The sequence below is a fragment of the Tamandua tetradactyla genome, chromosome 8 (assembly GCF_023851605.1).
Source record: "Tamandua tetradactyla isolate mTamTet1 chromosome 8, mTamTet1.pri, whole genome shotgun sequence".
NCBI lineage: Eukaryota > Metazoa > Chordata > Mammalia > Pilosa > Myrmecophagidae > Tamandua > Tamandua tetradactyla.
In genome coordinates, this window is record NC_135334.1 from 58,046,406 (window position 1) to 58,059,145 (window position 12,740).

At 34.9% G+C, this 12,740-nt stretch overlaps 1 protein-coding gene across 5 annotated transcripts in view; it reads right to left on the reverse strand.

The window, feature by feature from the left end:
* Positions 1-4,138: 4,138 nt before the first annotated feature.
* EED (embryonic ectoderm development) overlaps positions 4,139-12,740 on the reverse strand; it is a 43,056-nt gene continuing 34,454 nt past the window's right edge. For 2 of the 5 annotated variants that reach the window (XM_077113341.1, XM_077113339.1), the window contains 4 exons: positions 12,641-12,715; positions 5,604-5,762; positions 4,883-4,956; positions 4,139-4,550 (listed from right to left, as the gene is read on the reverse strand). In XM_077113341.1, the coding sequence (XP_076969456.1) occupies positions 4,424-4,550; positions 4,883-4,956; positions 5,604-5,762; positions 12,641-12,715 (435 nt within the window). In that variant the 3' untranslated portion in view covers positions 4,139-4,423. Of the gene's footprint in view, positions 4,551-4,882; positions 4,957-5,603; positions 5,763-12,640; positions 12,716-12,740 lie in introns of those variants that run through there. The other 3 variants (XM_077113342.1, XM_077113340.1, XM_077113343.1) reach the window with 2 other exon arrangements.

Below are 12,740 nucleotides of genomic sequence, written 5' to 3' on the forward strand. Positions count from 1 at the left end.
ACATGAAAACAATAGAGAAAATCAATAAGACCAGAAGTTGGTTCTATGAGAAAATCAATAAGATTGATGGGCCCTTAGCAAGATTGACAAAAAGAAGAAGAGAGAGGATGCAAATAAATAAGATCAGAAATGGAAGAGGAGACATAACTACTGACCTCACAGAAATAAAGGAGGTAATAACAGGATACTATGAACAACTTTACGCTAATAAATACAACAATTTAGAGGAAATGGACGGGTTCCTGGAAAGACATGAACAACCAACTTTGACTCAAGAAGACATAGATGACCTCAACAAACCAATCACAAGTAAAGAAATTGAATTAGTCATTCAAAAACTTCCTACAAAGAAAAGTCCAGGACCAGACGGCTTCACATGTGAATTGTATCAAACATTCCAGAAAGAATTAGTACCAACTCTCCTCAAACTCTTCAAAAAAATCGAAGTGGAGGGAAAATTACCTAATTCATTCTATGAAGCCAACATCACCCTCATACCAAAACCAGGCAAAGATATTACAAAAAAAGAAAACTACAGACCAATCTCTCTAATGAATATAGATGCAAAAATCCTCAATAAAATTCTAGCAAATCGTATCCAACAACACATTAAAAGAATTATACATCACGACCAAGTAGGATTCATCCCAGGTATGCAAGGATGGTTCAACATAAGAAAATCAATTAATGTAATACACCATATGAACAAATCAAAGCAGAAAAATCACATGATCATCTCAATTGATGCAGAGAAGGCATTTGACAAGATTCAACATCCTTTCCTGTTGAAAACACTTCAAAGGATAGGAATACAAGGGAACTTCCTTAAAATGATAGAGGGAATATATGAAAAACCCACAGCTAATATCATCCTCAATGGGGAAAAATTGAAAACTTTCCCCCTAAGATCAGGAACAAGACAAGGATGTCCATTATCACCACTATTACTCAACATTGTGTTGGAGGTTCTAGCCAGAGCAATTAGACAAGAAAAAGAAATACAAGGCATCAAAATTGGAAAGGAAGAAGTAAAATTATCACTGTTTGCAGACGATATGATACTATACGTCGAAAACCCGGAAAAATCCACAACACAACTACTAGAGCTAATAAATGAGTACAGCAAAGTAGTAGGTTACAAGATCAACATTCAAATATCTGTAGCATTTCTATACACTAGTAATGAACAAGCTGAGGGGGAGATCAAGAAACGAATCCCATTTACAATTGCAACTAAAAGAATAAAATACCTAGGAATAAATTTAACTAATGAGACAAAAAACCTATATAAAGAAAACTACAAAAAACTGCTAAAAGAAATCACAGAAGACCTAAATATATGGAAGGGCATACCGTGTTCATGGATTGGAAGACTAAATATAGTTAAGATGTCAATTCTACCTAAATTGATTTACAGATTCAATGCAATACCAATCAAAATCCCAACAACTTACTTTTCAGAAATAGAAAAACCAATAAGCAAATTTATCTGGAAGGGCAGGGTGCCCCAAATTGCTAAAAACATCTTGAGGAAAAAAAACGATGCTGGAGGTCTCGCACTGCTTGACTTTAAGGCATATTATGAAGCCACAGTGGTCAAAACAGCATGGTACTGGCAGAAAGATAGATATATCAACCAATGGAATCGAATAGAGTGCTCAGATATAGACCCTCTCATCTATGGACATTTGATCTTTGATAAGGCAGTCAAGCCAACTCACCTGGGACAGAACAGTCTCTTCAATAAATGGTGCCTAGAGAACTGGATATCCATATGCAAAAGAATGAAAGAAGACCCGTATCTCACACCCTATAGAAAAGTTAACTCAAAATGGATCAAAGATCTAAACATTAGGTCTAAGACCATAAAACAGTTAGAGGAAAATGTAGGGAGATATCTTATGAAACTTACAATTGGAGGCAGTTTTATGGACCTTAAACCTAAAGCAAGAGCACTGAAGAAGGAAATAAATAAATGGGAGCTCCTCAAAATTAAACACTTTTGTGCATCAAAGAACTTCATCAAGAAAGTAGAAAGACAGCCTACACAATGGGAGACAATATTTGGAAATGACATATCAGATAAAGGTCTAGTATCCTGAATTTATAAAGAGATTGTCCAACTCAACAACAGAAAGACAGCCAACCCAATTACAAAATGGGAAAAAGACTTGAACAGACACCTCTCAGAAGAGGAAATACAAATGGCCAAAAGGCACATGAAGAGAGATGCTCAATGTCCCTGGCCATTAGAGAAATGCAAATCAAAACCACAATGAGATATCATCTCACACCCACCAGAATGGCCATTATCAACAAAACAGAAAATGACAAGTGCTGGAGAGGATGCGGAGAATGAGGCACACTTATCCACTGTTTGTGGGAATGTCAAATGGTGCAACCACTGTGGAAGGCAGTTTGGCGGTTCCTCAAAAAGCTGAATATAGAATTGCCATACGACCCAGCAATACTGGGTATCTACTCAAAGGACTTAAGGGCAAAGACACAAACGGACATTTGCACACCAATGTTTATAGCAGCGTTATTTACAATTGCAAAGAGATGGAAACAGCCAAAATGTCCATCAACAGACGAGTGGCTAAACAAACTGTGGTATATACATACGATGGAATATTATGCAGCTTTAAGACAGAATAAACTTATGAAGCATGTAATAACATGGAGGGACCTAGAGAACATTATGCTGAGTGAGTCTAGCCAAAAACTAAAGGACAAATACTGTATGGTCCCACTGATGTGAACCGACATTCGAGAATAAACTTGGAATATGTCATTGGTAACAGAGTCCAGCAGGAGTTAGAAACAGGGTAAGATAATGGGTAATTGGAGCTGAAGGGATACAGACTGTGCAACAGGACTAGATACAAAAGCTCAAAAATGGACAGCATAATAATATCTAATTGTAAAGTAATCATGTTAAAACACTGAATGAAGCTGCATCTGAGGTATAGGTTTTTTTTTTGTCTTTGTTTTGCTAGTTCATCTTCTAAATCGATGCAAATGTACTAAGAAATGATGATCATGCATCTATGTGATGATGTTAAGAATTACTGATTGCATATGTAGAATGGAATGATTTCTAAATGTTGGGTTAATTTCTTTTTTTATCTTTAATTAATAAAAAAAAAAAACTAAAGGGCACATTGGTCCAAGTTTTCCTGTTTACTGAGGAATAAGCATTATATTTTCAGGGAAGTAAACCTTACTTCAGAGACAGCTTAAAAAGGAGCAGTGTCAAAGACTGTGTACTTATAGCATATCAAAACCAATTTAAAAATGGCTTAAGAAAACAAGGTTCATTTGTCTAAAAACTTGTCAACAGTTAGTGTTCTGTATTTTACTTTAGCTCCCTTGCTTACCTCCTATTTTAGTTTCATGATTACTCACTCAGGTGCTCATTCTGGCTACTTTAGGTTAAATCCTCCACATGTAATCTTTGTCCTAACTCTGTTGGGATTTCCTTTTCTTTTATATTATCAATTTCATTATTTCTACTGCTTCCTTGTCCCCTTCCCTACAAATTCGCACAATGTGCCCTCTGTTTAGGACAAAACAACCAACTACCCTCAGTACTATGATCTCCATCTACATACCACCCAAATAATATCCTTCTAGATAAGAGGGGCAATAACTCCTTATATGGGTATACTCCGCATTTATTTAATTCTTCTACCCACTATATTTTGGCTATTTGCTCCTCACACCCCTTGCCCAATTGCTAATATTTCAATAATAATAGCAATTTAAAACATATTTAGGGTTATTATATGTCAAGTACTGTTCTAACTGCCTTACATGTATTATCATTTCACCCTTCCAACAACTCTATGATATGTATTATTATACCCTATTTACATATAAGGAAACAGAAAAATGTTAACTTATTCACCCAGGTCTGTTAGGGGCAAAACCATGGTTTAAAATTCACTTTAGTTTTGGCACTTTTGTGTGTGTGTCGGGGGGGTGTGTGTGCATAGTCTGGGAACTGAACCCTGTCTCCTACATGGCAGGCAAGCATTCAGTGGTAGCACTGAACTACCCATGCACCCCGAGCCCACACTTTTAGCCTCTACATTAAATAGCTTTCACCATTTAAGAACACTACAAAAAATGATCATTTCAAAAAGATAAGGCATAATTTTATTACTTTCAACTTCTTTTCATCACCATGAAAATAAACTAACAGAGCTTTACAAAAATAAATTTTTATTAAAAGCAGTGGATTCTGAGCAGGAAGACAGTACAAAGAATGTAAACAATGTAAACATCACTACATTCAGCTCAGCCTGATTGAATTCTGAAAGACAACTAAATGCTCTATGTGCACTTACTAACAAGATACATTAAAAAGACTCTACTATACACATACAACTCTCTCTAATCTTGAATAGGAAAAAGTAATTTATCGAAGTCTATCCCAGCGCCAAATACTGGCATCATCACAGACAGCTATAAGGATACTACTATCCCTGCTAAAACTGGTTTGTCGAATAGCAGCAACACATTTCTGATGAGTCAGTGTTGTGCATCTAGAAAAAAACAGGAAAACAGGTTATATAGCATTCATAATAGTCCGTATCTAACTTAAAACTGAAATAGAAAATAAACAGATGCTCCAAGTCAATTAGAAAAAATTAAAATCTAGATATACTTCACTACAAATTTAGTACATTTTATATTCTAGAAATATGTAAAATATATATAAATTATATACGTTATAATGATATATATAATTCATATAAAGAAAACTTATCACCAAGGTATTCACAAAAAACAATCATTAAATTAGAAAAGAAATACTTTACTGGCCTAAAATTTAGAAGAAAAAGGAAGAAATTTCCATAAATTTCTAAATGCTTACTTGGCTTTATGAGGATCTTCTACTTCTAAATCCCAAACATAAAGTTTGCCAACCTGATTGCCCAGTGCAAGCATCTGCATAAACATTTAAAAATATAACAAATTAATAAAATCATCAAAATATAAAGCATTCAAGCAATCCAATCACACCAGCCTCTGGCTGCGCATCTAATGATCTTTCTGTTATGTTCCTAATTTAAAATGGAAATAAGAACACTAATACATATTTCAGGTACCTATGAAGGGCTTTATAATTTATAGTTACCATGGTGATGTTTTGTTTTAATGAATCATAGGAAAAGCAACAGAAAACTCCCAGTGCTTTCCTAACAAAAATAATGCTCATGTAATTTGTTACCAAAATATTCTAGTACCAGATTTCTTTAAAATTTTTGATAACTAGTATTTTTTTTCTCTGTCCTCCACTGATCTCCTTTAAGTTTTCTAGGAAAAAGCTACTCAAGAAGGTTAACATGCTAATCTCTGAAACATTAAGTCTCAGTAGTGGGTGTTATGTTAAGTAAAACTTGACAGGTTACCTAACTGCCAATTCATTCATAATAAGCACTGCAGATGGTATACAGATGTGTAAGGTAAAATAAATTACAAAGGCAAAGTAATCAATTCAAAACATCACAGTAGATTCTTAGATGAAATAACATGGACACAGCAATAGTCTTTCACAGGTCAAATAATTTCAAAATGTGAAAATGTAATACTACCTTTTGCCAGAAATCCATAGAAAACCTCATGTACCAAATGTCACACTGGCTGTAATCAAATCGCCCAAGAATAGTCACATTAGACTCACTGGGTTTAATTTTATCTATATCATCTTCCATTTTACCAGGTTTCCAGCACACAATGGCATTTTCACAAGACTTAAAAAGAGAGAGAAAGGGAGAGAGAGAAATAAACTTTTTAAAAGAAATTTTAATCATAGAACTGAATGTAAAAATTTAAAAGGCTTACTTTCCACTATCATTCTCTCCCCTCAGTTTGTGGTTTGTCTTACCACCCTTTTTAGTTTACAGGAGAGTTAGAATAATAATATAGCCCCCAGAGAGTACTCCAACATACCCCGCCCCCATGATCCCTGATACCCTTATCCATCAATTTTAACATTTGCTATCATTTTTTTTTGGCAGGGGAGGGGGGGTTGTGTGTGTGCATGGTCCAGGAACTGAATTGCCATCATTTTTTAATTGATAGCTTTTAGAACCTGGTTAATGACATATATCATTAGCAATATATATTCACCAATATTTACAGATTAAATGTCCACTCTTGAGGATAAGACTCCAGTTAGCAAAATAATTAAATAATATAAAAGCATTACACTGTCTGAAATACTGATTTTGGAAGGTATAATTTAGCTTCTAGGTCAAACCAAATTAAGCTCTAGATACCTTGATATCTAGAGACTAAGTATTTTATATATTAAACATAATATTACAAGCACATAACTTGGAATACATGGCCCTTCATAATCTCCTGAACATTAGTTTCATTGTACCATGCCCCTCTGACCACACATGGTTCCCTTTACCTGGTTAACTGCTACTTATCCTTCATTCCCATGCCTGCAACATGGTAGGTGCTCAACAGTTGTCTTAGGAAAATTCAATAATTCATAGAAAGGGGCTTAGAGATAAGATTATAAATAAGGCAATAGAAGGCAATAAAAACAGTAGCTTATTGTTAAAGCACTCAAATAGGAATGGGATTGAAATAGGGTGAGAAGTTAGGCCCTCCTATCCTTGCATCAATTTCTAGATAAACCACAAGTGGTAAAGAATACAACGAAAGAAAAACTCTACAACAGTGGGCTCTAGTCCTATTACTTTCTAAGTCAGTGGTCCTCAAAAGAAGAGGGTATGCAGGGCAATTGTACCCACTAGGGACAAGTGGCAATGTCTCTAGTTTCTAGTGAGTAAAGGCCAGGGGTGCCGCTTGGTATCCTACAAAGCATAGGTCAGCCTCTGACAAAGAATTATCCGGCCCAACATCGACTAAGAACCCCTGGTCTAGGTGAACAGTGATTTTGGCAGTTTTACAAGTCACAGCCTGTAGGTTCACATGTGGCAGCCCTGTGGGGTTCCAAATAGTTTAACGTCAGGACAACAGGAAGATCAGAGAGGGGCAGCACATTTATTTCAAAACAGTATTTTTCTCTACCTTTTTTACTTTATAAAATTACAATGCTGTATGTTATCTGTTATACAAATTCTTTACTGCCAAGTAATTTAGGGATCAGCTGGTCTGATGGCTCTTAACTAAAAGTCCTAGGGTTCTCTCAAAAGACTCATCTCAGCCCAGTCCTACTGAAGCAGAATCTCTTAGAGGGAGATGGACATAGATGAACAGTAAAACAGCTCAAGTGCTTCTTACTGGCTGCATTGGAAAACGGATCCATCCCCTCAAGGAAAACTAAAGTGTACGGAGGTAAAAAGAATTTGCCCAAGATAACGTATGGCTGCAATTCAAAATCATCCACAGAGCTTTTAAAACTTACAGGTACCCAGAGGTCCTTGTGCCAGATTTAGAGTCTGTGGGGGTGTTCTTCCACTGATTCCAGTGTAAAGCCACATTTGAGACCAAAGATCGAGTCTAGCCTGTCATCCCAAATTCAGAAATCTTTTTGTGGTCCGATTAAGTTATGATGAGAGCAGAAAATTTAAAGCTAATGGCTTTTATTTCCACTTCCAGAAGTATGGAATAGACCTACTTTCCTCTATCTGTCCCACTAAAACCTCTGGATAGTATATATAAAATAAAAGATTCTAAAAGGTCACAAGAAGGCTGATCAATTAGGCTCTTGGGACATGACGATGATAAAGAGGTAAATTTCCTGGGTTTTCTTCTGCTTCATGTGTCCTGATCCCACATTGGATACTAGAGAAGCTGACAACCCAAAAATGCTAATGAACTTGGAGCCCCACCAAAAGCTTGCTCTCTCTAGCCAAGGAACCAAGAAAGTGAGAGCCAAGCAAGATAGAAAACTTTCAGACAACAAATACTATAGTGCAGCCAAATACACTAAGAAAAACTGTGGACCCACCTCCATTCTAACAAGCAAAGGCTCACGGGGACCCTCTTAAGGTACTAACTATGCACACCTCAAGTACCTAGCCCCGATATACCCCTTCTCATGATAACAAGGTGACCCTCATTCTTTCTGGCTGAGTTGGTATCAGAGGAGCCCTACCACAGATACAAGGAGTTTCACAACCACCAGCAGTAAGAGGCCACCACCTCCTATCCAAAGTGTCAGGAGAGGCCACTTGGGGAAGTGCTAGGAGGCATTACATCACTCCCAGATAAAGTGGCATCAGTTGAGGTCTAGTGGGGAGCCCTGACTAACTCAAGTCGAGTGGATAACCTGGACTTCCATCACTAGACAATCACAAGTTAGTACTGAGTACTCCCCTTCCCCAACTAGAAAGATGTCAAAGGAAGCCTGCTCTGAGAAGATCCAGAGTCTCATAACATAATACCCAAAATATCCAGGTCTTAATAAAAAGAAAACACTATCATACAAAGAATTGGGAAAATCTTGATTTTTAATGAGAAAGATGATCATTAGATGGCAACACCGAGATGACAGATGCTGAAACTATAAGACAAGGATTTTAAATCAGCCATCATAAAATGCTTCAGTGAACAATTAACAAACATGCTTAAAACACAAAAAATAGCTGTTTCTTCAAAGAAACAGAAACTATGAAAAAAACCAAATGAAAAATTTTAAACTGAAATATATAATTAAAATAAAATTGCAATAGATAATCTCAATAGCAGAAAATATGAGAACAAGGAATCAGTAAACTTGAAAAAATTGAAATGACCTATTCTGAACAACAGAGAACTGGAAAGTAAATAAATAAAAAGGTGACAGTGTCAGGGACAAATAAAAAAATCTAATGTGTTTCAGAGTCTCCAAAAGAGAAGTGGAAGAAGGTGAGGCTGAAAAAGAATTTGAAATGGCTAAAGCCCCCAAATTTTGGACAAATTATGTTCCAAAAGACATCAACTTACAGACTCAGGAAGTTACCCCAAACAAGATAAACCCAAAGAAATCAGCACCAAGACATATCATAATTCTGAAAACGAAAAACAAAGAAAAAATCCTAAAAGCAGCAAGACAGAAAGAACACCTTACTTAAATAGAAAAGCAATTTCAGTGACAGTGGATTTCTTATCAGAAACCATGAGGGCTAGAAGGAAGTGAAACATTTTTCAAGTGTTGAAGAGAAGAACCATCAACCCAGAATTCTATATTCTGTGAAAATACCTTTCAGAAATGAAATGGAGGAAACTAGGACATTCTCAGATGACGAAAAACTAAAATGATGTCACCAGCAGACCTATCCTAAAAGAATGGCTAAACAGTTTTCGAAACAGAAAAGAAATGACATAAGAAGGAAAAAGCAAAATATGTTAATACAATACTTGCCTTCTAAATTGTATTTGATGGCTGAAATAAAAATTAACGCTGTCTGATGTGGTTCACAAATATAAAGGAAATAGTTAAGATAATGATATTATAAATAGAGGAGGGTAAATAAACATGAAGGGATGTAAGATTTCTATACTTTACTTGAACTAGTAAACTGTTCATACAAGTATACTGTGATAAAGTATACACACACACACACACACACACACACACACACACATATAAAATACGTAGAGCAACCACAAAAACGCTACACAAATAAATATATTAAAAAACAGTATAAATAAAAAAGGAATTCTAAAAAATGTTCAAGTGACCCCAATAAGGCAGGAAAACAAGAAAAATGAGTAACAAAGAAACAGACAAAAAATAAAATGGCATTCAATGTATTAATTGATAAGTTAAAACTTAAATAGTATACACCAAACAACAGAACTGTAAAACATGAGCTAAAACTCAAAGGAGAAAGAGATAAACCCATAATTACAGTTGGAGACATCAACACCATTCTCTCAATAATTGATGAAACAAGTAGATGAAAAATCAACAAGTACAGAATAATTCAACATCATCACCAACCAAAAGGACCTTAAAGAACACACCATCCCAGTGACAGAATACTTAGTCTTTTCAAGCTCACATGGTACATTTACCACAAGGCCAGAAACTTTAAAGACCTGAAATTGTGCAGAGTGTATTGTCCGACAACAATGGGATCAAACTAGAAATCAATAACAGGAAGATTATAAGGAAGTCTCTCAATACTAGAAAATAAACGACCTATTTTTTTTTTTTTTTTTGGCATGGGCAGGCTCTGGTAATTGAACCCGGATCTCCAGCATGGCAGGCAAAAATTCTGCCACTGAGCCACTGTTGTATTGTCCCTAAACAACATACTTCATATCAAAATTTATAGGATGCAGCCAAAGCAATGTTGACAGGGAAATCAATACCACCAAATGCTTATATTAGAAAAGTCTCAATAATTTAAGTTCCCATCTTAACAAATAGTAAAAGACAAGCAAACAGGAAGGAAATAATAAAGAGAAATCAGTTAAATGGAAGCAAAAAAAGGCTTGCTCTCGGAAAACAAAGATCAATAAAACTGGCAAATATCTACCAAAACTGACAAAAAAAGAGAAGACATAAATTACCAATTTCAAGAAAGAAGCACAAAACCAGACTGCGTGTATATCAAAAAGATAATAAGAGCATACAACAAACAACTCTGTACACATAAATTTGACCTTATATGAAATGGACCAGTTATTCTGAGTGGTACAAACCACCATGACTCACCCAATCTTAAGTCAATTTAAATAACCTATAACTGTAAAGGAAATTGAACTGGTAGTTTAAAAGTCCAGGCCCAGATGGTTGCACTGGAAAATTTTACTACCCATTTAAGGAGTTAACACCTATACTATCCAATCTCTTTCAGAAAAAAGTAGACAGAACACTTCCTGATTCATTTTTAAGAAGTCAGTATTACCCTGATAAAAAAAGACAAAAATCATACCAAAAAAAGAAAACATCACATCAGTATTCCTTATGAATACAGACATAAAATCCTTAGCAAAATATTAGCAAAGAGAATTCAGCAACACTAAAAAGAATGAAACACCACGAACGAGAGTGGGATTTATTCGGCAGATGCAAGGCTAAAACAATCAATTTAATTCATTCTATTAACAGTCCAAAGAAGAAAAATCATATGACCCTATCAATTGTTGCAGAAAAAGAATTAGACTAAATTCAACACTCATTCATGAGAAAAAAACGTCAGAAAATTAGCAATAAAAGGGACAGCCCTCAATGTGATAGAGAACATCTCAAAAACCACACAGCTAATATTAAATAATATGAGAAACTGAAAGCTTTCTCTCTTATATTGGGGAACAAGTCAAGGATGTTTTCTCTCATCACTGCCATTCAACACAGTACTGGAAGTTCAGCAGCGCAAAACAGCAAGAAAAGGAAATACGATCCAGTTTAAAAAGGAAAAACTAAAACTACCCCTATTTCCAAGTGACACAATGATCTAAATCCCAAGGAACCTACCAAAACCAAAACTTAAACAATGTAAACTCCTAAAACAAATTAGCAATTAAGCCAGATCTCAGGATTCAAAATTAACCCGCAGAAATTAATTGTATTTTTATATACAAATAATGAACATGTAAAAAGGAAATTAAAAATGGCAGTTACAAATGCTTAAAAAAAGTACTTAGATGTAAATCTATCAAAACATTTACAGGACTACCTGCTGAAAAATACAAAATGCTTATAAAATAAATCAAAGATCTAAATGGAGAGACATACCATGTTCATGGATTGGAAGATGCCGCACAGTAATGATAACTCTCCCCCCAAACTGACAGATATAACACAATTCCAATCAAAACCAATCATGATTTTTAATAGAGACAAGATTATTTTATAATTTATATAGAAGAGCAAAAGAAACTAGAATAGCTAAAACAATTTTGAAAAAGAAACATAAAGTGAGAAAAATCACTCTTATTGGATTTAAAGATATAAAGAGCAAGAATAATGAAATCCATGTAGTACTGGCAGAAAGATAGATGCATAGATCAATGAAAGAGAATAGAGAAACCAGAAAGAGTCCCTCACGAGTCTGGCCAAACCATTTTTTGGCAAAGATGCAAAAGCAATTCAATGGATGAAAGATAGTCTTTCAGCAAATGGTGCTCATAAAATAAGATATCCAGAGGCAAAAAAAAAAAAAAGAACTTCGACCTAAACCTCATACCTTAAACAAATATCAACTCCAAATGCACATATATTTAAATGTAATAAAATTTAATACCATAAAACTTTTGAAGAAAATCAAAGAGATAATCTTCAGGATGTACAGGGCTTGGTGAAGAGTTCTTAGATAATTATCAAAAGCATAATACAAAAAAAAATTTTTATAAAGTCAATAAATGGACTTCATCAAAATTAAAAACTTTTGCTCTGCAAAAGGCCCTATTAAGAAGATGAAAACACAAACTACAGACTGGAAGAAAATATTTACAAACAACATATCTGACACAGAAGTCATTTTTAGAATATATTAAGAACTCTCAAAACTCAACAGTTTAAAAAAAACCAATCTAATTAGAAAATGAGCAAAAGATATGAAAAGACATCACCGAAAAGGATATATTGAATGGCAAATAATCACATGGAAAGATGTTCAACATAACTAGCCATCAAGGAAATGCAAATTAAGACCACGATGAGATATCACTACACACCTATCAGAACAGCTAAAATAAAAAATAGTGACAATACCAAATGCCGGCGAAGCCTCCGAGAAACTGGATCTCTCCTACATTTCTGGTGAGAATGTAAAATGGTACGGCCACTCTGGAAAATAGTTTGGCAGTCTCTT